The 24579-nt window shown below is 49.5% G+C and overlaps 10 protein-coding genes across 10 annotated transcripts; 5 read left to right on the forward strand and 5 right to left on the reverse strand.

Annotated features, from left to right (window-relative positions):
• Positions 1–1074: 1074 nt before the first annotated feature.
• On the reverse strand, positions 1075–2475 carry N7506_002924 (uncharacterized protein; the record flags this gene model as incomplete). The annotated part of the gene is made up of 3 exons (XM_056952219.1): positions 1075–1275; positions 1328–1699; positions 1762–2475. 3 exons carry the CDS (start codon positions 2473–2475, stop codon positions 1075–1077), a joined length of 1287 nt encoding a protein of 428 aa, XP_056813911.1.
• A 1132-nt stretch (positions 2476–3607) lies between these two features.
• Positions 3608–4956, reverse strand: N7506_002925 (uncharacterized protein; the record flags this gene model as incomplete). Its single annotated transcript, XM_056952220.1, has 3 exons — positions 3608–4030; positions 4083–4407; positions 4460–4956. The coding sequence occupies 3 exons, from the start codon at positions 4954–4956 to the stop codon at positions 3608–3610; spliced, it is 1245 nt and encodes a 414-aa protein (XP_056813912.1).
• Positions 4957–7947: 2991 nt separating this feature from the next.
• N7506_002926 (sugar porter family MFS transporter) lies at positions 7948–10254 on the forward strand (the record flags this gene model as incomplete). The annotated part of the gene is made up of 7 exons (XM_056952221.1): positions 7948–7982; positions 8048–8071; positions 8168–8448; positions 8504–8642; positions 8700–8893; positions 8946–9401; positions 9491–10254. The coding sequence occupies 7 exons, from the start codon at positions 7948–7950 to the stop codon at positions 10252–10254; spliced, it is 1893 nt and encodes a 630-aa protein (XP_056813913.1).
• Positions 10255–10457: 203 nt separating this feature from the next.
• N7506_002927 (DUF167 domain-containing protein) lies at positions 10458–10944 on the forward strand (the record flags this gene model as incomplete). Its single annotated transcript, XM_056952222.1, has 2 exons — positions 10458–10655; positions 10795–10944. 2 exons carry the CDS (start codon positions 10458–10460, stop codon positions 10942–10944), a joined length of 348 nt encoding a protein of 115 aa, XP_056813914.1.
• Positions 10945–11087: 143 nt separating this feature from the next.
• N7506_002928 (uncharacterized protein) lies at positions 11088–11617 on the forward strand (the record flags this gene model as incomplete). The annotated part of the gene is made up of 2 exons (XM_056952223.1): positions 11088–11224; positions 11281–11617. The coding sequence occupies 2 exons, from the start codon at positions 11088–11090 to the stop codon at positions 11615–11617; spliced, it is 474 nt and encodes a 157-aa protein (XP_056813915.1).
• A 658-nt stretch (positions 11618–12275) lies between these two features.
• On the reverse strand, positions 12276–14129 carry N7506_002929 (bestrophin family protein; the record flags this gene model as incomplete). The annotated part of the gene is made up of 7 exons (XM_056952224.1): positions 12276–12628; positions 12681–12854; positions 12904–13253; positions 13314–13439; positions 13497–13581; positions 13641–13788; positions 13875–14129. The coding sequence occupies 7 exons, from the start codon at positions 14127–14129 to the stop codon at positions 12276–12278; spliced, it is 1491 nt and encodes a 496-aa protein (XP_056813916.1).
• Positions 14130–15383: 1254 nt separating this feature from the next.
• On the forward strand, positions 15384–16680 carry N7506_002930 (uncharacterized protein; the record flags this gene model as incomplete). Its single annotated transcript, XM_056952225.1, has 3 exons — positions 15384–16425; positions 16483–16556; positions 16606–16680. The coding sequence occupies 3 exons, from the start codon at positions 15384–15386 to the stop codon at positions 16678–16680; spliced, it is 1191 nt and encodes a 396-aa protein (XP_056813917.1).
• Positions 16681–16867: 187 nt separating this feature from the next.
• Positions 16868–18465, reverse strand: N7506_002931 (glutathione synthase; the record flags this gene model as incomplete). Its single annotated transcript, XM_056952226.1, is given in 3 exon segments — positions 16868–17620; positions 17638–18109; positions 18164–18465. The coding sequence occupies 3 exon segments, from the start codon at positions 18463–18465 to the stop codon at positions 16868–16870; spliced, it is 1527 nt and encodes a 508-aa protein (XP_056813918.1).
• Positions 18466–19427: 962 nt separating this feature from the next.
• Positions 19428–20699, forward strand: N7506_002932 (Helicase C-terminal; the record flags this gene model as incomplete). The annotated part of the gene is made up of 1 exon (XM_056952227.1): positions 19428–20699. The coding sequence occupies one exon, from the start codon at positions 19428–19430 to the stop codon at positions 20697–20699; it is 1272 nt and encodes a 423-aa protein (XP_056813919.1).
• A 714-nt stretch (positions 20700–21413) lies between these two features.
• On the reverse strand, positions 21414–24339 carry N7506_002933 (DEAD/DEAH box helicase; the record flags this gene model as incomplete). The annotated part of the gene is made up of 4 exons (XM_056952228.1): positions 21414–22383; positions 22439–23793; positions 23841–24028; positions 24084–24339. The coding sequence occupies 4 exons, from the start codon at positions 24337–24339 to the stop codon at positions 21414–21416; spliced, it is 2769 nt and encodes a 922-aa protein (XP_056813920.1).
• Between the last annotated feature and the right edge of the window lie 240 nt (positions 24340–24579).

Here is a 24579-nt window from a genome sequence, read left to right on the forward strand (position 1 = left end):
ATAAGACTTTGTCACATCCATTGCTTTTACTCCGTACATTCCTAGTAGAACAAATCAACATTCCTGTCATTTGGATCTTTCTCTTGACGATAACCCTTGAATCCATTGTATATGCACAACGTCGGAATCCTTCAGGCTACCACAACACGCACCTGGGCGTGGCGGTAGTTCCACCTAGCAGGAACGTCACGACCAAGTATAGAATGTACCTGGACCTCTGTGGTGACTCTGGTGAGGCATTGGGTATTTTAATGCTTCCGAAATAATTCTGCTCTTCGTTATGTCTCGAGATTTCTATGAATACCCTTGGAATTTCATTCGGGCAGGCGACCTGTTCATGATTGGAAGGGTGTGGAAGTGATATATATCGTCATATAGACTCCGGATCCTAAGAAACATCAATCGTCATTCCGAGTAATGTGGTCAATTAAACACTATGAACAAGCTATATGATATGCCCTACGGTGCAATTTCCAATGTATCAAGTTTTAATTTACCTCCAAATTTGGGATCCAATAGCAGTATTGAAAGCAATTGACTCCTCAAGTCGCCTCGTAACCCCAATTTGCCACGTACATTGCCCAATCGTTCATATAACCACAAAGTGAAGCCACAACCAATCAACTGGGCTTGTGGTTTAGTGGTATAATACTCCCTTAGCATGGGAGTGGTCCGGGGTTCGATTCCCCGCGAGTCCAGATCTTTTTGCGCATCTCAACTCTGCCTATAATTCATAGTGGGTGAAGTGGAGGTGTTTAAAATTTTTTGTGGATATGTGATGACCACTAGGGTCATGATGCCATTATGTGAACCATCCACCAATCAAATGGGCTTGTGGTTTAGTGGTATAATACTCCCTTAGCATGGGAGTGGTCCGGGGTTCGATTCCCCGCGAGTCCATTCTTTTTTGCACATTTCAAAATCCGACATTAATTTTAATGGTTGGTGGTGTGCTTTTTTTTTGTATGTGGTGGTGCTATGTTCGGGCGGCTGGGGATGGAGTCAGGAAGAGATATGCACGAGAGTTCGGCTTCACTGCACTTCGTTACTATTCATGACCCAGAGTACCTCGCATCAGGCTACATCATGAACAACAGTGTTTTTGAGATCTTCCCTTCGAGACACAACGACTCCAAGATGTAATGGGGTGCACTCAAAGGTCTCCTCCAGCCAAAGGCCCAGAACGTTCTCCACGATAGTCTCGTTCAATAGTTCATGAGCGAGCCCCTCAAAAGCTTCCGGCAGAGGTGGTAGCCATTCTTGGTTGACATAGAACTAGTAAGTTAATAAGAGTGAGACTTGATGGAACCTTGAATGGTGGACTCACCTGTGGAAATTTGAATTCTGTAGAAACAGAATCGTAAGTGATAATCTTAACACGGTCAGGTGTCCGGTCGAAATGAACTTCAATCTGCTTGCAGCAGGGATAAGGTATGGGAGGATGGAAGATATCAAACCCGACAAATTTAAGACGATTGAATACACAGAGAGATAATCCCCCAGCCAGTCCACTGAATGGGATATAGGTTGCTTTGGTAAAGTATGCCATCGTGTCAGCAGCGCGAGTATCACTTCTAGTCAGCCAGGATCTAGCGAGGAAACTCGAATCAACCCATGCATCGCTGGGAGGTCGAGCACCGCTAAAGAATGGTTCTGCTCCCTTTCGACTATGTGAAACGACTGCACGGCACTTCAGAGTCTGTCAAGCATAGCATTAGGTACATCTGTATCATATCGAACGGAAAAAAAATCGACACTCACATCAACGATCAGTCTCAATCTCCGTATATTAACGTCTTTTGCTTCTGATAGTTCCGCAAGGAATGGGCTTGTGCTTGCGTTCAAAAGCCACTCTGGACCAGATGGGCGACGTTGAATGGCAATATCGACAACGCCGATACCATCACTTTTCACCGCAAGATAATTTCCTTTCGCCAAAGGGAAGTCGTAACTCGTTATTTTGAAGTGTGATAGTCGTGTCAGTCTTTCCCGACAAGTTGCTTGATCATCGGCGGCTCGAGAGTTCGAGATATCCGCAATATAGTACCTTCCACCAAGTTCTATAACAGAGATTCTCATAAAGTCACCCGTCAACCATACATTCTCGACAGAGAAAGCTTGCTTGCGATCCTCGGGTGGAATTGGTGGCAGATCTCTTATCTGCAAGCTAAGCTTCATGACGAAGACCAGTCGTCCAATCCCATAACCTTCAATCGTATCCCAGATCTCATTTGGCAAATTTCGTAGTAGCTTTTCAAATGGCACCCCGTTTGGACTTTGAGTAACTTGTGGGTCTGGCGTGGGTGTAAACCCTCGAGGCAAGATCGGGTCACAAGTAACGTCGCTGTGGGACCTCGGAGGAGCGAAGAATGTAGCCCCAACAAGGTTGAGTAAAAGAGCAAACGATGATGATGGACCACCCTGAACATTCTCAATGCACTTTTTGTGAACCAAGTTACCTCCAAATCTGAACATGTAAGGTCTGAAGGGATAGCTGTCCTTGACTCGATTCCAGACTTCTTCTTCATCTGTTGGGTGAGAAAAACATATCAATTTTCTACCGCGTGCGTCTTGGCGGAATCCAATGATATCTTTTTCGATGACATCCCAGCACAATGGGACTCGGATCCAGAGACGATAATCATGGGGTTTGTACACTTGAACCGTTTCTTGACATATAGGACATGTTTCGTACCAGTACCAGCACTTCATACGTTTGGCCCAACCATCGTCGTCTGGCATTTCTGCGAACTTTGAGGAAACAATCATTTGGAGTATGAGAGTAAAGTTTGCGGGGTTGGGGATTCAAAAGAAAGATTGAGGATGGGTTGACGTGTCTGTCTTGGCGGTTGGTCGTGCATTGGCTGAATTTTGATTTCTTTGAGGTACGTGATCCATAGTGCAGTAGCTTATACTCCGTATGTAGGTCTTTGATGGACTTTGCAGATTTAGTTACGTTCGGGCGTTCAATAGCATTTTATGCAAAGCAAATCGAGCCGTGAGAAACTGACTCGTAGAAAAGAATAGTACGGAGTAGCATGAATGAACATCGGAAATTACAAGCGCCAGGTAGATATTTTGACGCAGGCCAGTAACCGTGATTCAACGTGCATCAATCAGCACTAGTCGCGACTAATCTATATGGCGATCCCCTGCCCCAATTGACAGGCGCCTAATAAGAAACAGGGGCTACGGAGGACTCATATGTACCTTGGAACTTCAAGGTGCTGGTAATTGGAGAATGCAAACAACAGCGCAATTGAGATCCTTGGGAATTTTCAAACTTAGATCGATCATTTGGAATTGCCCAGACCTCCATAAACATGATTCAGCATGTCGATCATGATCCACAGTTCAATTAAATTTGGGAATGGACAGGTCAGATCCCCATGACGATCCTGATAGCGCCAACCCCCACTAAACCGCCAAGATCTACAGCTAGAGGCTTGTTTGAATTTAAAAGATTCGTTGTTTCATTAGGGAATCGTGATGGCCTGAGCCGCAAATATACATGGTGTGTCACTTTTTGTGCCAATCCTGCAACACTAATCCAACCGCGAGCCCCTCAGGGCTAAATATACAAAGAAAGGAAAGGCGCCACGCAACGCTAGCGCGCCCGCCCAATCTCACAATCGTAGTGTTGATCGCTCGGCCCGGAGAAGGAAGAAGCAGCACTTGTCGGAGATGCGTGAACAACACCATTCTTCATATCCACACTGGAAGGACTGATGGCACGGCTCGTATCGGTACTGACGTTGAAAGCGTGGCCCATCTCTTTGTGGTGGGCGAGTCGGGACTCGGTCCAACTTTCCATCTCCACGGTACGCATGATTTCGAAGCGGTCGCTGTCGTACCCAGGCTGGGCTTCGTCGGTGATGACACGAGAGGCGCGAGAGCGACCTGTCGAAGACCACAGTTTGTGGGAAGGGTTGCGTTGATTGTAAGAGGAGTTGAGGTTGCGGGTCGAGTTGAGGAGACGAGGTAGGAAAGCCGCGACAAGTGGGCGGAGAGCGGGGGCTGAAGAGCAGATCTATGTGCTGTTAGAAATATCCAGGGCTCTGAAGGGAGGGGATGATATTTACCAAACCCAAGCTGATTTCCACCGCGGCAGCAATCAGTACTGGCCATCCAATCCAGGTTGCGTCATAGCCAACCATCATGCTCTTCCACACGTACACGGTTCGCACGGAGCCTGCAACGTTTACAACGGCTCCCAGTGCAAAGATGGAAATCACGGCCAGACGTTGACGAGCGGGGAGTTTCAAACTCCAGATGAGGGGCATGGGTAGGGTTGTGACCAAGAAATCGGTAAAGATGTTGATGACACTGGCGGAAAAGACGATGGCCCCATCATTCATACAGTGATATGACTCTGTGGGGTTAATTTGCCAGTATGCACGAACGGGTCTATGTGAAACGTTAGTGACGCCCGGGGGCCGGCACGAGTCAGGCCACTCACGAGCACTGGAAAATACTGATGATGGTGAACAAGCCACTGGAGAGGCCGACGAAAACCATCGAAAGAATAAATGCCCAGTTATACAATGCAAAATGACCCTTGCCAATGAGGCGTCGGCAGAACCACAGCAGCGAGATTTTGGTGAAACACGATGCCAATGAGAACATGATCTGCCAGGTGAGGTTGAGCTTTTGAACGGTGACCAGTCGCAGTAGTTGGATGTCCCAGATATGACGATTCATGCCCCATTGCTCGGTAGCAATTGAGGTTACAACAGCCATGGCGATGGCGAATACCAAGCCGATGACAATTAGAACATCGTCAACGCCAGCGCTGCATGTGATCCGGATTCGAGTATATATCCGCAGGGAGACGACTATGAATGCCAGAGCGAGGCATACAATGTTCACAACCAACACGCCGTGGCCACGAGTGGGCGGATCAATATAGTTGGGCGTTGGCCAGGTTGCCAGGATGGCCGCTGGTGGCAACTTCATGGTGTGCCGAGTGAAGAAGCAAGCGGCGGACAGGCAAGGAAATAAAGAGACAAGGATATGTGGGTATCAAGAAGGGGATAGTTATATAATTTAGATCAGTGTCACAGACATGTTTCGAGCCAGCGATTGAGAAAAAAAGGTAGAAAAGACAGGATACTAGTTCATAGTTGTATAGAGGGGGAAAAAGAGTGGAATTTCAGCGAGCTGAGAGAGAGATAGTCTCGACCTGAAATCGACAATTCCAACGTAGATCCAAGCCCAGAGTTATAAACTTTGAACAGGAACAACAAAGCCATAATTCCGTGGTCCCAGAGCATCGAAATTGGTCGGGGGCTCCACGCCAGACCAAAAATGGTAGCAAGTCCGAAAATTAGTGCGGAGAGGCGATTCACGCACGGCGATAGGCAGATCCAGAGCCCCATAGTTCTCTTTCCGGAGACAGTGCATCTATGAGAGAACGAATCGCGAATCAGCTGTAAGCCTCTCGCTTCAGGTACAATAGACGCACAGAAAGTTTAAAGCATCTATTGGCCACCGCGCCCGGAGAATTAGAGCAATGCCGAGGCTACTGCGATCTAATTGCATGTTACCATATGGAGAGGCTTATAATCTCCGATGTCACCCCACGATTACGAGTGGAATTGAAAGAGTCTGAGCGTTTAAAAATCAATCTCAGTGACACATGTAAAAATATAGTAATATTTAACTATTTACTAGAGACAATTCCGGTGGAAAGGGTGGAAATCCTCTAATTTTTCCGTTTAGCCAGACTCACCCAAATTCCAGATCTCGAGTCCACGGTCCACTTGGGGCTTTCGCGGCATTTGATCATACTAAGCCCTACTATCCACCTGCCGCTTCGCTCTCACACGACCAAACCAACTGTGATCGAACAACAAAGGGCGGGAAAAATAAAATCTATTCCCAGCAAGATGTACGGAGTAAAGCTCCGACAAACCCCTGGTCTCAGCTCTCCCGAGATCCCGCAATCAATCCTCCTAATGGCCTTTTACCGCACGATAGTTTCGTCCAGGCCGATCTCCGTTCACCCGACCCACTTCGACGCACATCGCTGAGAGATGCGGGACCCGGCCGAGTCATACATCGAGCAATAATCCAGCCTTGCAAAGAAGACTGACTCTAGTTTGACGAGTCATCTCCTGCACAGATCAAACGATGCGAGATTTCGAGGCCCGAAAGTCCCTGCATGTCTGCGATCCCTGTCCCTGCTCGATCTCAACGGTCTGCTCAAAATTGAGACTTGGTAGATCCAGAATCACACGGATGAAACGGTTGAGACTGACGGGCAGAAATTGAAACTGATATTGTCGCAGTTCAGAAATCTCATACGGTCGCGTGTAATTGAGTTCGACTTTGGAGTCTACGATGTAGATCGCGTTCATGTGAATTCCTCGGTCGGTGCCTGGATCAACTAGCTAGGTCGAGCTCATTTGTTTTCTTCATACGGACTTGTGAGCACTGTTTAGTCTCGGTCTTCGTGCTCAAAGCACCATCTCACCCCGCGATATCGAATCTCGAGTCTCGGAGATGTCATCCCATTTTAACGGCCGTTTTTGACATATCAGTGCTAGTGAAGAAGATCCTATGGAGATCTGCCAGACCAATAAGCTCAAATTTAGGATTGGCGCCCGAGGGCTCAATTGTTGGAGCCGGTTCTCACCCTTGGTAGTATGTGAGCTTGCTTGACTTGGGTAAACCTTAACTTGACCGTTATTTCCTGCGAAGCTAAGAGCTGTATTTTCAGCCTGTTTAGCTCACATCAATTCTTAATAGTCAAATTTGGCGTGCTTTTGAGGAGGCGAAGATCAATGCACCTTGACTTAAATTGACTTTAAATCCATTTTGAGTCGACGGTCGGCATGAATTGCTGCTTTTCGGCGTGCCAAAGTATAGCGTGCTATAGCCCTCGTGCACATACTCCGTACAGCCTCGGATGTTGGAAGGGTAACGGGAAATTATCCAAAGTAACAAGCTGGCCCCGAGGGGGTGGTGAGCCTCTCACTTATCGACCACGAGTCTCGCGTCTCTACTCCAAGGCGCCAGTCACGCACGCGATCTAAGCCTCAAAATGTGGGGTAAAGTCCCCGTCACGAATTATACGTCGGCTCGACACACCCAGGTGAACTTATTGGACTCAAACATGCAGGATTAGGGGACTTTTGCTGACATGAAGCATTACTAACAATCAACTGCCAAGACATTTGTGTATGCTTTCGATCAATGACAGTTGAAAGAAACACAATGCCCAGCTACTTGGCCCGCCTTAATCCCACTAAGCAACAGTATACCGTTTGAGCTTAGACTTCAGCCACAAGTAAGCGGGTCATATGACACATTGCGGGGATTCTCGCGTGAAGCTAGGTCAGTTTGCTCCATATGCCTTTTTAATGTAGTGCAACCTTCTCGAGTCATCTCCCGGACGCGTTTTGTGTTTCCATGCTGACTGCATGAGCTGAAGTCCTCGATCCAAGCCTCCGTATTTGTGTACAAAGGCTCTGGGAAAGCACATCTAACATCTTGTTCCTGTACCTTTGCACGTTGGTTATAAGTTGTCAAGGTTGAATCTACTGATGTTCAATATCTTGAAACCGTCACCCATGGCTGTACGTCAGCACAACTCCCAGGATTGTTATCAATTGTTCTAGGCGATAGGAACTATAAAACGAGGCTTTGAAACAATATCATGTCCTGTTATTTACATTTTGCTTTTGGTTTGCCATGCATGGTGTCTTAGTGTGCGCCTGGGCGTACTACATTTGTCACTTTGGTGACCTGTATGTGCAGAGGGCTTTCATTTCCTCTTTGTATGCTTTCACTTTTCTCGAAGTTTCAACCATCTACATCTACTGACCCATCTCACCTCCATCTATCTGCCTTGACTTTCCAGTCCTACTTTATCCTCACTCCGTCCCCTTACCCATAGCAAGGGCATCTCTCGAATCCAACTAGGTTACCAAGTCTCATATCAAGATGTCTCATCCAGCTCTGAGTGACACCGTTGGCGGGTATGTGAATACACCACAACCACGCGTCCTACAATCCAACTGACCAGCGCTGACTTGCAACATAGAATGACAGAGAATGTCACTGGCGAGTAAGTGTACAACAAAGACATTCCATGGATCTTCCTGGCTGCAGCTTTCCATAACGTGCAATACTACCAGCACTTTGAATCACTGACACATGGCAGGATCAAGAACCCCCTCATCGGTATCCCCCACGATCAGCTCATGGCAAATGTGACTGCCTACGCCGCCGAATATGACCTGAATGAAATCCTGCCCCTCCTCAAGAAGGGTGCCCTCGCCGCTCAATCACCATCAGGAATCGAGCACATCGCCGAGCTCGACGACGATGACCGCCGTATTATCAACGAAGAGCAGACCCACCGCTGGAAACACCCATTTGTATTGTACTACACCATTATCTTGAACTCGATCGCGGCAGCTATTCAGGGCTGGGATCAGACTGGTCAGAATCCAGAGCATACTTTATGTTTGCATGCAGTTGCTGATATCCTCGATAGGTTCGAATGGCGCGAATCTGACCTTCGATGTCCAATTTGGTATTCCCAACAGTGGTTGCGCCGACCCAGCGGTCTGCAAGCGTAATCAATGGATTGTGGGGTTCATCAACGCGACTCCATACATTACCATCTGTATCCTGTGAGTATCATGTTTGCAGGACATGCAAGTATCATTCTGACATGTATTTGTTGATAGCATCGCTTGGCTTTCCGATCCCCTCAATCACATCCTGGGTCGCCGTGGCACAATCTTCCTCGCTGCCATTTTCAGTCTTCTTGCGCCTCTCGGTTCCGCACTCACCCAGCACTGGGGTCAACTCGTTGCGTGCCGTGTCCTTCTTGGGATCGGAATGGGTCTCAAGGAAGTGACAGTTCCTGTGTATTCGGCTGGTAAGTCCAAGCCATCCAAAGCTCGCTTCAAGAGTCTCACCCACCATACCAGAAAATGCACCGACCAACATTCGCGGTGGACTAGTCATGTCATGGCAGCTATGGACTGCCTTTGGCATATTCTTGGGAACGTGCGCCAATTTGATCGTGGCAAACACCGGTGACATCTCGTGGCGGCTGCAGCTTGGATCTGCATTCATTCCGGCAGTGCCGTTGCTTCTGGGCATTTGGTTTTGCCCGGAGTCCCCTCGTTGGTTGATGACCAAACGCAGTCATCAGAAGGCATATGCCGCTCTGCTGAAGTTGCGAAACACACCTTTACAGGCCGCCAGAGATTTGTATTACATCCATGCTCAGTTAGAGATGGAGAAGAAGATGATCAGGGAGTCTGGCTTCTCAAAGAGTGATAACATGTTCGTTCGATTTGTGGAGCTGTTTACGGTGCCTCGTCTGCGACGTGCTGTTCAAGCTTCGGGGATTGTAATGATCGCGCAACAGATGTGTGGAAGTAAGTTGTCAATCAGTCAAATCTTCGTCAAGGCTTTCCCTCCCCCATAAGTTTCTAGCCATGCGATGAGCTTGCTAACTGTACTCCAGTCAACATTATCTCGTTCTACTCTTCCACGATCTTCCAGCTAGCCGGTGCCTCCAACATCGAAGCACTCCTCGCGTCATTTGGATTCGGGCTTATCAACTTCGTCTTCGCCTGGCCCGCTGTGTGGACAATCGATACCTTTGGCAGACGAGGCCTCTTATTGTTCACATTCCCTCAGATGTGCTGGACACTTCTAGCAGCCGGTTTCTGCTTCTGGATCCCAAGCAGCAGCAACGCACACATTGGAATGATCGCATTCTTCATATACCTCTTCGATGCATTCTACTCCCCAGGAGAAGGACCGGTGCCATTCACATATTCCGCCGAGGTTTTTCCTCTCTCCCACCGAGAAGTGGGTATGGCCTGGGCCGTTGCCACGAATAACTTCTGGGCCTCTGTGCTATCACTGACATTCCCATACATGCTGCGAGCGTTCACCCCGCAGGGTGCATTTGGCTTCTATGCATGCTTGAACCTCGTGGCCTTTTGCTTGATCTTCCTTTTCATGCCCGAGACCATGCAGCGTTCTCTCGAGGAGCTGGACTATGTCTTTGGCGTGCCAACTCGCACTCACGCTAAGTACCAGCTTACCCAGGTTCTCCCTTGGTGGATCAAGCGGTACATATTCATGCGAAAGGACGCCGTCTGTCCAGAGCTGTACCGTATTGCACCGGACTACGAACCCAACGCGGCGCTTGAGCTTTCGGCTCAGTCTGAGAAGACCGAGAAAGCCGAGGATGTCGAACCTCACGCGGAACTGGTCTGATCCCATCGGGGAGACACTGGTTGCTTGGTTGCTATTGCTCGGATGGGATTTGGGTTTGGGGAATCGGTGAATTTCTTGGATTTCCCCGGTATTTAGGGCGGTCTGTCTGTGACTGAATTGTCACTGGACTTGCTCTTCGCTAGTGGCTTGTTACCAACAATTAATGACTTTGGACTTGAACGATTTTTCCTTGGCGTAGTGAAATGTCGCCAACCTGCCTGCGTCTTATCGCGAGGACCGTTCCTAGTAAATCATACAACCTTCATATCCCTTGCTATGTGAAAGCCAACGCGTCCCGCCGCGGTATTACAGCCGTGGGCAGCGACAAGATCGACATTGCCGTGGCTGCTGTCCCCCGCGACGGGGCAGCTAATCTTGCTGTGTCGCAAGTGCTTGCCGAGGTCAGTTTGGATGTGGCTGTTCATGCTATCTTCTGTTCTCAATGATGGAACCAGAGCCAGCGGACAACCCTTTTTCTTCTTTTGCTCTCTTTCTTCTTCTTCGCTCAATATTCCATGCCCAATGCTGATTACCCTCAAGATCTTCAAAGTCCCAAAAACCAGCGTGAGCGTAATTCGCGGTGCGAAGTCGCGAGAGAAGACGTTGTCCATTGCCGATCTGAAGATCGACAGCGAAGACGCATTTTTACAGCGCGCGACTCAAGTCCTACAGGAGGCCATCAAAAAGTGATACGCCGAGCTACACAACTGAATTCGACTTTCTTTTGGGCGGTTCATAGGGGAATTCGGGTTGGAGATCCCGTGACGCAACAGTCCCATCTTTTTTTTTTTTTTTGGAGAAACCTCACCCGAACGCGACACTCCGCACTCGAAATGACGGACACTACCAACATGGATATCGACACAAATACACCAATGGATTCCACCAAGCGCAAGGCTCTCGATCCAAAGACAAAGAACATTCATTTCACCTCCCGCAACCCACCCTGGACCTACTTCAAGCTCAAGCTGTAAGCTACCCCTCAAACACAATGCGGAATCGACACTCATTAATCTCGAACTGCAGTATTCCCCAGCCCGGCAATCCTGTTCAACCACTAGACACACTCTCCGCACGATCCTACCTCTCCTCCGCGCTGTCGCAATTCCTCGGTCTGACAGGAACAGCTATTCCGATCGACATCCTGAAGATCGAGAATGCACCCCCGACAGAAAAGTACGATTCAGCCTGGATTCGCGTCCCACGCGAAGATGCAGCTGCCGTTGTAGGTGCTGTGAGCTCGTGGATCGGAGGCGGAAACAAATCTGTCGGGTCTGCAGATGTCGCGTGGAGAATCTGCGCGAAGGGGAATTTCTTGGGTGCGTTGGTTGCGGGGTCTGGGGCGGATCTCTTCATTCCCTAAATAGTCCTGGGACTGTGACCACGTACTCTTCACACACTACGGGAACCGATTTCGAGACACGACAACCGTCTTGACGCGACAATGTACCTGCTGAGCGATCGTATCGGTCTCTGGCAATGCCATCACGACGATTACTGCAGGCTATATGGGATGAGCTGCACCTGAAACAATCTATGCTCGATCTGCGCGGGTGTCTACGTCGTGATTGCGCTACATGCGAGGCTCATGCCAGTCTTCACAAATTTTGGGGTCTGGCCAGCAGATGGTCGCTCGTGGTAATGATAACCCCGGCGCGTCTTTGGACTTCCCGAATGCAAGCGAGTGAGGCCAGGAGGATCAATAGCTCCGGCACTTGTATAAGTGCCCAAAGACGCACGTTACCTACCTCACCACACCTCTCAAGCGAGCGAGCAATAGCCAAGAGCTTCAAGCCAAAGCGCTATTTGAATCAGCAAAGAACATGCAATTCGAAAATTCGGAAGGAAATTTGATCTGTTCAATTTTGGAGTCACTACAACTCTTTCAAAAACGCCTTAACACACTCGCTGTTCAGTAATTTTCAAACAATCTAATGCCGCTGGTTCAAATGCACAATCCATTCTCATATACACAACCCACGCTGTCGATTCCAAGATCAACAGCCAAATGAACTTCAAATTTATACAGACTGTCCACTATTTTTGGTAGAGATATTCTCTACAAGAGTAGAGCTATCCGAGCCCGCAGTCGACGGGCCCACGACAACTTTAGTCCTGAGCGCCCCGCGAATATCCTCAAGACTGCGCTCCTTCCAGTCAGGGTATCCTGACTGACTGAGCGGGAACAGAACAAGGTTATCCGCGCGTGCCATGAAGTCATCGACATTCGGGCGGGGAGTGGCAGTCATGATATCGATCTCCAAAGCGATCTGGCGACAGTAACTGTCAAGAGGGAGATCGTTGACGTCTTGACCGAAGGGGTTTTCGATCTCGCTTCCAATTGTGGCCAGGCCGAGAATGATGTACGCGGCCACTGGGATCTTGTTAGAATATGATATCCAAGCTTCAATGATCATGATGCTTACCAATGGAGGCGGGAATAGTAATCCAGACAAGAGCGTTGTAGAGCTGGAAAGGAAGGACCAGGATGTAGATCCATGAGATCTGTGCAATGGCGATGCTGTAGGCAGTGGGCAAAGGAGTGTCCAGCACACGTTCCATACCCGTCAAAACTTCGTTCAGTGTACTGACCATGGTGACTAGCTGGGTTAGATTCCAAGTCCGAAATGAAATCTTAAGGAAACTTACTGGCTTGTCCTTGGTGGAGAGTCGACACCATGGTACCGTTTGCAACACAAGAGTCAATGTATGCGGAGATGTGGCTGAGGATCTCCAGGGGCAGATGACCCAGGGGCTTCTTGGATCGCTTGACATATTTGCGAGGATTGGACTCCGCGAAGGAAACACCGAGGTACTCGCCTGCCGACTTCCAAATGGTCTTTGATGGTGGGTTGACGACCATGCGGTCATGAGCATCACGCGCAAAGGTGTCGAGGTGTCCAGCCAGACCGGCAAGATCTTCGTAGGCGATATCAGGCTCGAAGCGGAGCTTGTGCTTGAGAGCGACGGCGAAAGCTAGAATGAGGTTCATTGCGGATCTGGCCAGGGTGTGTTAGAGGAGTTCAAGGTGAGATGAGTCGAATCGAGTGGTTACATACAGTTTCCTCAAGATATCATCTTTGCCTTCCTCTCCTTCTCTTTCGCCAGTGTTGATCCAGATAACACGTGAAAGATTGCGGGAGGTCTGGATGAGCTGAGCCCAGTATTTACGTCCATCGGCCCATCTTTTCAAGTGGGTTAGTATGCTGAGTGGAGCAAGAAGGGATGAAGTGACATCTTACCTCTCATATGCAGTCGAGCTGCGGAACGACAGAGCCAAACCCACCACGAAACCCAGCACGGTGAGAAGGATGTTGTTAATTCCAACTACACAAATATCAAGTTAGCCCCTATCAATCTGGTACACTGCCAATTAGGAGACTTACGGTTGTGAACCTTCTTCGAAATGATAGTGATAGCAGTCGACCAAACAGCCACAGTCAGAAGTGGAAGAATCATCTTCGGCATAACACTGCCATGCATCCGCATCATGATGGGCCATTTGGAGTGCTTTTCCATATTACGGGGACCATGCTGGATGAAAGTATTGTCAGCAATCTTATTCAATTTGCATGCATGCGGTGTTCAACGAAACCAGCTGCATAACGTCGAGAACTTACGAAATATCGGTCCAATTCACTCGAATCCCGTCGGTCAAGATGGAATTGCGAGTCTCTCGAGGTGGCGAGATGTTCCAAAAAAGTCGGTCGCGGGGTCATACGGCCAATGGAGTCCTGCTCCTTTTGGTGGTTTTGAGCCGCGTCGTGGTGAACAGCGTGCGAGCGCACGTCAGCGGGAACAGGAGCAGCAGCGTCGGCCGCTGCTGCTGCAGGTGCCGGTGCATCGGCAGGAGGGGCACTGTGCCCGTCGGTCATTGTGAACAAAAGTGAAGGAGAAAAAGAAACGAGAGAAAAAGAGGGTCAACGAGGCCCGAAGTGGGTCAGTTTTGTTTTCAATCGTAGATCCAAAGATCCTTAGATCGAAAAGCAGAAACCAAGAAAGGAAAAGTAGCGAATGTACGGAGTATATAGACTGCAGAGAGAAGAGAAAAAAAGTAGTAAGAAAAAAAAGGGAATGAAATAGAAGGAGTGAAACAGATCCCGGGGGCTTGACAAGGGGTGTTTCAGCACGCTCTAGACCGCACGTCAGAGTGGATCTGACGGACACGTCCGCATGTTTAATTTTAGTTCAGGGGCCTTGCTGCTTTGTGCTGGACTAGTCCCTCTTGGGTTTAGTGGACGGAAAATTTTTAAGAACCGCCACACAGCCACGCCGACTATTGGGACGATCAGGTCCGAATTTCAAGGTTGGTGCATTCCTAAGGTCAGATCGGGAACGATAGTTCAAGGGATATGTCTTAGAAGTATATATAGACCTCGAAAATCCCAGATCTGAAGTTTTGAAAGAACGTTAGAGTAACCATGGATCGGGATTTAGGGTTGGCAGCTTGGTGGGCCGTCGTTTGTTTCAAGCCTCCTATTGGCTATTCCAAGCAGTCGTTCTCTTTCAATCCAGACCAATTGGTCTGATCATGCAGAATTGCCACGCCAGGGGTTACATTGATCACAATCACAATTCCTTCTTGGTCTCATTGCATCTGACTTTGAAGTGCGGAAAAGAGTTGGCACTTTCTCAGCTGTTTGACGAAATGCACATCACCTGGGCATGTCATTGAAATAGGGATTCAGAACCTCCCAAACAGCTGGGAGACGTTGTTCTCCAAGAATTAAGATATATAAAATGAAGGATCGAATATCACGTCAGCTCAAGTATAGGTACTCCGTAAACACGAGAGAAACCATCAAATCCAAGGGGACTTTTCATACTATCGAGGTTCGCATCTTACGGTCGACATAAGTTTGCTCTCCTGTATGTATATCCAGCGATCATAACTCCTCTGATATGGAGAAAACAATGGGAGTGGCTACTCATCTCCCTCTGGGTATCTGTTCAAAAACACGAGTCAGACGTCGTCCTTTGCCATGTGGGCGAACGCGGGGTCAGATTAATCCCAAAGGGGCAAGTGATTCCGAACACGACGACCTCCAAAGTCCTCTTCATTTTCCTACCCCACAAGCTTTCCACGCCCAGTCAATAGATTGCCCAGAATCAGGGTCAACAATATCAAAATGGACAAAGGCAACCCTCCAGTCGAAAATTGGCTCAATTTAGACGAGATCGAAGAGCTGGCTACCAAGACAGTGAGCAAGAAGGCATGGGCATATTACTACTCCGCATCCGACGACAAAATCAGCAAGCGAATTAACACAGAGGCATTTCGCTCAATCCAATTACGACCAAAGGTCTTCGTCGACTGCACCAGATGCGACCTGAGCACAAATCTGCTGGGAAATCCCGTTTCCATTCCAATCTATGTGTCCCCCGCAGCCATGGCCCGCCTGGGCCATCCAGCCGGAGAAGCCGGCATCGCCGAAGCATGTCGCAGCTTTGGAGCCATGCAAATCATCTCCAACGTCGCGTCGATGACACCGGAGCAGATTGTTGCAGGTGCGACCGAAGGCCAAGTATTCGGCTGGCAGCTATATGTACAAGCAGATCGTACAAAGAGTGAGCGGATGCTGGCTCGGATCCACAAGCTCAAGGCAATCAAGTTCATTGCTCTCACTCTTGATTCTCCTGTGAGTGGGAAAAGAGAGGACGATCAGCGCCATGGTAACGTCAACAATTCCATGACTGCATCTAGCTCGGAAGATGGTGGCTATGAACATTCGGAGAATGATTCTGGGAAGCTGTTGAATCTGACAGACGACGAAGTGTTTGTTGGAATGGATCCTACTCTTACGTGGTCCGAGACTCTGGCGTGGTTGGCTAAGCATACAACGCTGCCGATCGTTTTGAAGGGGGTTCAAACTCACGAAGATGCTTATATTGCAACCAAGTATAGAGACCAGGTCAAGGGTATCATTCTCTCCAACCATGGAGGTCGTTCTTTGGATACCGCGCCACCTGCAGTTCATACTCTGCTTGAGATTAGGAAATACTGCCCCGAGGTCTTCGACTGTCTTGATGTGTGGGTCGACGGTGGCATAAAGAGAGGGACTGATGTGGTCAAGGCGTTGTGTCTGGGTGCTAGAGGGGTCGGGATTGGAAGGGCCGCGCTTTGGGGCCTGGGAGCTGGAGGCGTCGCTGGCGTGAAGAGGACACTAGAAAGTATGAGACGAGATGCCCATGGACCTTTGAGGAGTGTTTACTGACGAGCATTGATAGTCCTCTCCGAAGAGACAAAAACGTGCATGCGCTTACTTGGGGTTGAGCATGTGAGGGATTTGGGACCACAGCATGTAAGTCAAGTGATGTCATCTTTTTCTATACCAAACACATCACGCACAGATTCGGATGCAGAAAATTGACAAGTATTTCTTTTGGGCAGATCAACACCAGGCTCCTCGAACGACAGATCTATGATGGCCCTGCAGATCTTGAACGAGATCAGATACACAGTCGGTCGAGGTTGTGATCGGCCATGGGTCATTTACGGACGGGCGAAGACAAAGTATGGATGTACATCTGTGCAGATCTGGCAAGATCTCAATCGCAAACTAGATTCTCGTGCAATGGGCTTATTTATTGCCTAATATGAATTCCAGCCGGCTTAGAACAAAAGAACACTGTCCAGACTAGAGAATCCGGCGGCGACGCCGCCCTCGTTCACCTCCTTGCCCTTGGTTCTCAGGAGGTAACCGCCGTGGTTGTTATGCAGGATCTTGCCAGTGTCTTCCCACAGAATGGTACCATAGACACCGAGCTCAGAGATGACATCCCCACGAAGGACTTCACCGTCGTTACGCAGGGCAACGTTCTGGGCATTGGAAGCGGGGTTGATAAGCTCCATCAAGACCCAACCCTTCCAGTCCGACTCTGGAAGCGATTGTAGGAATCCTGGAATATCAGCCTTGTAAACATTGTTGCCACCTCCCTCGCGCTGCGGCTTGAGAACATGGTTCAGGGCCGTCTCAGGGTTGAGAGCGAGCTCGCGACCCTTGCTGTTCGGCGAGAGATCGTATTGCGGCGCAAATGTGGCCCGGACCCTTTCAATGAGACTTGCGTCGATATCCTTCAAGAATCCAGTGAGATGATCCAATCCAGTCGGCTCGGCCAGAACCTGCTGCACCTTTTTGCAGCCGGACAGCTGGTTAAGCACAGTGGGGCACTTGATGGCCGCAGAGCGCTCGAGGTGCGTGCGTGCCTCCCAATCACGACTGGACGTGTATTCGTCTGGGGAGTAGTAAGCTCGGAGGTAGACGGTCGTTACTTCGAAGATAGAGTCAGGCGAGTGAGGGGGCGGTAGAGCAGTGGTCGGGATGAGTTGTCGTTGGGAATGAATGTTTGATCCAAGATATCCACGCTAGCAATGCGGAATACCGGGATGTTGTGGGTCTTCTTCAGATTTTCTGAGAGAGCGTGTTGGTCAAAGACATTGCGTTCCGTGTCTTGGACCACAAATGCCACACAAAGAGGGAGGGCAGGGGTGGACTTGGAGGCTCCGTAAGCCTTGTGGGCCACAGCTAAACCGGAAGAGAGGGTCTCGACTGCGGTGTTCTCTGGAGGAACCTCAGACTGAAGTAAAGGGTGGAATGGGTAGTTGATCGATGAGCCCGGAGGTGAGGTCAAGAGCTCAGTGTGCATTTGTCGGACAAGAGCCGAGAGACCTCCAAATGAGGACGAAATGGTGTTGAACTCAACTTGCTTCAGAGCCGTGTCACCCGCGGGTGAGACGTGAGCCATGTAATCGGACCGGTAAAGACCCAGTGCCAGATTCTGGGCATATCCCTCTTTCTGCACAGCTAAGTGAACCTTCCACAGGTTGGCGACGAAGTCATCAACCTCGATGAGTCTAATGATTTTTTGTAAGTCATTTACCTGCCAATCGCTGTAGACGGAATCTTACCCTTTGACGATTTCCCCGAGCCATTCTTCATTACATGTAATTGAGGCATAGAGCTTGTTGTAAACCTCTTGAAGAGCCGTGGCTTCCGTGAAGCATGTCCTGGGAAATGGACTAGGGAACAGAGTGACTGGCGCATTTGTCGCCAACACTCCATTCGGATTCCCTCCCTCTGGAACAACCGTTGGCCCAGGGCGAACAGCCAGGCCATTGTGAATAGCCCAGTCTTTTACGGCTGTGACAAGGAACTTTTGTTGAGCGGCAGATAGCTCTGGTGGATAGTTTGAGTAAATTGATTGCGCCATGATGTAGCCACGATGGAATTGGTATCCCACTTCAAAATATCCCGAGGCTTGGAAATGTGTCGGTTTTTGAATGAGACTATTCTCCCAAGTCTTCCATAAACTTCCAAGTCCAAAGGTCCCTGGAATCGCGGACGCGGATTTGTCATTGGCGGGGCACGCGTTGACACCTGAGGCCGAAATTCGTGATCACCATACCGCCTCATTATCGCCTTCACCGCCGAAAACATAAAGCCGGCATAAAATGATATCCATTTTGGGATGAGCCCTAAGATGTTACGAACATGAGGTGTGGATATCCCAATAATTTCTCCCTCTTGATTCTCTCCCTCATTCCTGTAAAGTTTTTTATTCCATCAGCAAATTTTCGGCTTCTATCCCGCGCACGTCAACTTTACTCGGCTTCTTACTTCCGAACCCGACCCCCACCCCCCAACTCCAGCAAATGGAGAAGAAGTTATCATGCTCCAAGAATGGCGAATCACATTGACATACTATCATTACACAATGAGAGTCAGTCTCTCTGCTCACCCTACCTCTATACTATCAATCCTCCAAGTTCTGTTGTGCAAGACTTCATCTTATCTTCTGCATCTCCCTGGATGACTCTAAGCCCAACATAGCCTACACCGTCGTCATTGTCTCCCAGAAACAGGCATACCGGCCAGAGTCTTCATTTGTTCTGTCCCACCATGCTAGCTCTACGGTCGGCATAACAGACTTCATTTTCTCGCCAGCTTCCTTCACAAGCTCTCTGGTTGTGGCCTGGACCGTGCCGCAGCATCTTCCTTTCTCAAGCATCCGGTGCCACAGACTTGAATCCTCCTTCAACCCCAATTTCTGCCCGGACAACTTGCACTGGATATTTGGAAGTGCTCTGAGTCACCCTCTAGGCCAAGCGGTTATTCTATTGATACCAACTATCTTCCCCGCACCAGAAGATTGGCAAGACTTTTGCTCTGGTCATGCCTGCTTTGAAACCCACCCCAGTCAAGGCCGCCCAGAGGCCAAGACTAATGGAGATAGAAACTTCAAGTACACATGGTCCCTCCAAGAAGGGTCGTTCTTTCAACGATTTCTTACGGGGCATCCTTGAGCGCAACCCTCCAAACGAAAACGACGCCGACTCCGACGCCGCCTCCTGCTCAGAAGCATCTACCATTTCAGATGAAAGCGATGACCGATCCGAATATACCTGCGGCTCTCGATCGGAGAACGAAAGGAATCTTCATGCAACCACTAACACAACGATCGCCGCTACTCTGCCCCCTCCGACTACAAAGTTTCTGTCCTCGAAGGATGTCGGCACTGTGATTAAGAAATACGTCACGCACGTGAAGAGGCGATACCAAGAAGAGCAGCTGTCTCGGGACGTACCTCTCGATTTCAAGGTCTGGCGAAAAGGAAGCAGCAGACGCAAGCAAGAATCGGTGAAGCGCGAATACTATATCGGCCGTCTGAGGAAGCTTGCCGACACAATTCAAATTGGTCAACATACCTCAGTGGCAAAGGCTCTCAAACAGTGCCATAATCTTGACGAGACGATCAAAGACCTCGCGCGAAGTGAATTGAAGCTCGGTCACTCCCCGAGGATCCGGTCACGAAAGAACCTGCGAAGGAAACATCAAGGCACCGAGCACACCGGCATTTTACAACGTGCAGCGCGAATGGACTGGAGGGAAATTCAAGGTTCCGGTGACCGAGACTTGGTCCTCGCCAAGGCTTTGTCGGGTCTCAGTGCCGCGCGACTTCGGAATCTTGCGCGTGTTTTGGCGAAGAACAGATGGTGTCCTCCGCGCCGGGGATCTTCATCAATCTCCAAAAATAAGCACCCACCAAAGCAAAAGCACCCACAAAAGCAAAAGCACCCGCCAAAGCAGAAGCACAACAGAAAGAGCCCACCCTTGCAGGGGCTCATCAAGAGGACACTCACCCAGATGGCCGCCGGTGATTACGAGATGAAACGTCTCTCGGGCGTCAAAAGGAAGAAGGTAATCTTTCTGCTTGTGACTATAACCTCGCTGTTCATTTCATGGGCTGGCTATGTTCAAATTCGACCGCAAGGCTTCTCTTCAAAGGAACTAAAGTCTGCCCAAGAGATTGCGGTATGTGGAAGACGCCACCTCAATAACTTCCTAGAAGCCTTGAACGGAATTTTGAGTGAATTTGGCGCAATCATGGTTCTGAGAAAGAGAATTCGGAAGATTCGGGGAAATTCTCGAGCTAAGACGATATAGTTCGCTCCACGTTCTCTGGACATTGTGACTCACTCAATAGTAATCAAGAGCTGAGGTGAACCTTACATCAGATTCTGAAAATCCTACAGTCAGTGTAAAATGATAGCCACAACCTGGACGATATACATAGATGAGACTACTGCCCGGATGTGGCCCCACCTGCATCTACTCCGTACATCCCGAATAAATATTGCGCGTGTGATATCATTTTGCAACACCGCTGTCAATGCGCATCACGTGGGTAGACAACGCCAACCTTATTCCGTCCACACGGCTGCCAAGACTGCAAAAAACTTCTTCATCCACCTTTACCATCCCCAACCATTTGTTCTTTTAGTGATTTTTAACAAAGTAAATGTGCAAAAAGAGCAAAAAAGATGTGACCGACGCAGGGATCGAACCTGCAATCTCTTGATTCGTAGTCAAGCGCCTTGCCATTGGGCCAGCCGGCCGGCGTCAAGTGGGGCCCGAAGGTCTCGTCCCTCGAAGATCCACTCTGCCGTTAGGCCATGTCTCTTCGCTATGGAGAAATTCGACTGAAAGCAGTCTATAAGGGATGTGGGTAAATCTAGGGGAAAATGGCTGTCTTGACCAGTCAAAAAAGGCTCTAAATGACCATTGAGCTACTATTCGTACTTGTTTTCAATCAGTAATGCTACATTTTCAGATTTTTCATCCTACTAATAAATTGAAAACTCTGCCCAGCCTGGCTGATTACCGCAATAGTGCTTCGAGGTCCGCAACACGCGTAGCTCTATCTTCAGCCTTCTTCTTAGATGTCTCCCGGAACGCAGCAAGCATGAGAGCTCTCTTTCGCTCCTGAATCGTCAACACCCGCTCCTCAATACTATCCTCCATAACAAGTCTCCAGACTGTGGTCTCCCGCTTCTGTCCAAGTCGATAAACCCGATCCACAGCCTGATCCTCGATAGCCGGCGCCCACCAGCTGTCAGCCAAGATGACTTGATTCGCTGCCACGAGGTTGAGACCGACACTGCACACACTCAGACTGGCGAGGAGAACGGTACATTCGGGGTCATTGGAGAATGCATTGATGGAGTTGTCGCGCTTCACGGAGTTCATCTTACCGTCCACGCGGGCGTACTTGATTCCGCGTCTCTCGAGCTGGGGCTCGATCAGGTTTAAGAATGACGTCCATTGACTGAAGACGACGGTCTTTGTGCCTGGGGCTTGACCTTGGGCAGTCAGGATCTTGACCAGGGTTTCGATTTTGCTGCTGGGGCTGTCTGGGTCTGCCTCGACTGCGTTGGTATCTTCGCCAAGATCGGCGGCTGGGGAGACAAGGGTGTTGGTGTCTGCGATGTCTGCTCTGCAGAGGGGACACTTGTGCTGGCGTTCGATGACTTGTTCCACACAGCCTCGGCAGTATGAGTGCGCGCAAGCTGTGATCACGGGCTGGTCGAGATTGTCGAGGCAGATGGCGCATAGCTCTTGGCTTTCGATTTGAATTTGCAACAATTCCTGCAGAGCCTGGACGTTCTCGGGGGTTAGTGGGACCACCTTTTGCTGGTCCAACATGCCCATCAGTTTATCGATGCGGTTCTTGCAAAGTGCCCAATGGTTGCAGACCTGGCGGAGACGAAGAATGACTTCGAGCAAATGTGAGAATTTGGTCTTGCCGTCCTTCTCCTTAAAGTCGAGAAGAGCGCCCTGTGCCTCCTTTCTGTTCATGTTGTTAGTGACATCTCATTGTCTGTCAAAATGCTCTCGATACATACTGGAATGCACTGTATTTCTCTTGCTCGTGGGCATTGAACTTGATGCGGATGACACGAGATGTCATTTCCGGTAACTCCAGGTTGATGAACTGCATGTCCTTTCGGCGACGAAGGCAGATGGTACCCATGAGAGCTTCGAGAAGCAGACGAGCTTCTGGCTGACCCGTGTTCAATGGACGGATCAGAACACTGTTGAACATTTTGAGGTCTTCCAAGCCACCTGTGAATTTAAGGAAGCGAATCTGGGAGTAGAGATCCTTGAGAGTGTTGATGATGGGTGTTCCTGTCAGTGACCAACGAGAGTCGCTCCTCAAACCACACGCCGCGAGAGCGCCCTTGGAATTGGGGTTACGGATTGTATGGCCTTCGTCAAGCACAACACGGCGCCAGTGAAGAGAGAAGATGCCTTTGGCTGGTGGCTTCTTCGCGTCGGGCTTGAACTCCATAGCCAGAGCGCCATAGCTGGTGACAACGACATCATAGTTTGCCAGATTGGCAGCTTCTTTCTTGCCCGAGCCGTGGTAAATCAACACACTCGGCGCGGTTTCTGGGCGGGCATGATCGTGGATCTGGTTTCTCCAGTTACTCATGACACCCACAGGGGCAATGATCAGAGTAGTCTTGGAAGATTCTCCAGAAAGGGACTTGGAGTTCGCGAGAATGAGAGAGATGATTTGAATCGTCTTCCCCAGGCCCATGTCATCTGCCAGAATACCACCACTGGCAAGTTTTGGCTCGTCAGCAGTGGCAAAATTGGTTGCAACATTGAAGAAAACATTGTTGTGCCGCCTCCACAGCTGAACGATATCCTCGCAACCCATTTCGGGGAAACTGGGCGATTCTTGCTTGATCATCCAAGCGAGACCTTGGCGCTGATAGGGAAGTAATTGCGTCGAGAGACCAGCGGGGGTGTCGGCCATCGGCATTTTAATCAAATCAGCTTCCTTCTGACCAAACTTCTCGATGGCTTGGCCGATGTCTCGAGGATTGAAGGTGGTACTTTGGTTCAAAAGATCTTCCATGTTCGCGTTCTCCTGACCAAGGCCGGTGGGAGTCGAAAGATTCGAGAACGCGGAGTCTTCATTGGCTTCCCAGCCTGCGGCTTTGCCCAGAGCCATGGCGCGAGCTTTCTTTGCGGCATCTTTCTGCTCTTTCTCGCGTTGCTTCTGCGCTGTGCGCTCTTCACGCTCCAGCTCATTCAGTTGCCGAACGGGAAGTCTGTCACTTTGCATACGCGTCTTGAGGTTAGACCGTTGTACCGGGTCACAGCTTCCGAAGAGTTTCAGATCAACCGGGCAAGAGAAGCTTCCGATTTCACCGGTCAAAGTTCCTTCAATAATGAGGTCACGAGCATCCTAGGGGAGTCAGAAATGGGCCATGGTGATTAATTCAGAGAATGTACCATGTAGGAGGCCAGCTTGGCTGCCATTTGCCGTGGGATGTGGCCAATTTGGGCACCCATGACGTTTTCAACCTTGATCGCGTTCCGATCATATTGATTATTGGCATCACGAATAACTTGGACGCGCTCATTGGGATTGGCGCGGCCTCGATAGAAGCGAACTCCCACAATCTGCGTAGATACAATACCTAATATTGTCAGATCAAAGACCGCATTGCCAAGAGGCCATTTAAGGTTACACACCATAGAGAACCGAAGTCGTCAGTGCGGACTCATCTTGGGAGCCTTGGACCACATCGGCAGCACCCTCATCATCTTCATCGAAATCAAAAGACTGTGAAAGTGGAGGCAGGGCGATGAAGTCGGCCGTCTCGCCAAATCTATGGCCGGTACTGGTATTTTCTGTATTCAATGCAGGTGTACGACTGATCTTAGAGGCACGGCCGGCCTCATTCTCTGCAGCGCCAGGTCCAACGTCAGATTTGCGTTTCGGTGCCATTGTACAAGGGGGTTGGGGAGTGGAGGAGATTGAGCGGGTTCCAGTTACGCGACGAGGATGATCATGAAAACACTATGTGTCACATTAAGGGAAGCCAGTGGTGTACAGTGGTGTACCGTACCGTCCCGGCTGTGGCAACAGGCGTGGAGAAAGTGGAAAAGGTCCACGGGTAGCGTGTATCCGATGACGTCACATCCCAGGGACCGTACCCCGTACGCATTACTCCGTAACATTATAGAG

The sequence above is a fragment of the Penicillium brevicompactum genome (assembly GCF_028827555.1).
Source record: "Penicillium brevicompactum strain IBT 35665 chromosome Unknown utg000002l_segment0_segment0, whole genome shotgun sequence".
In the NCBI taxonomy this organism is placed as follows: Eukaryota; Fungi; Ascomycota; class Eurotiomycetes; order Eurotiales; family Aspergillaceae; genus Penicillium; species Penicillium brevicompactum.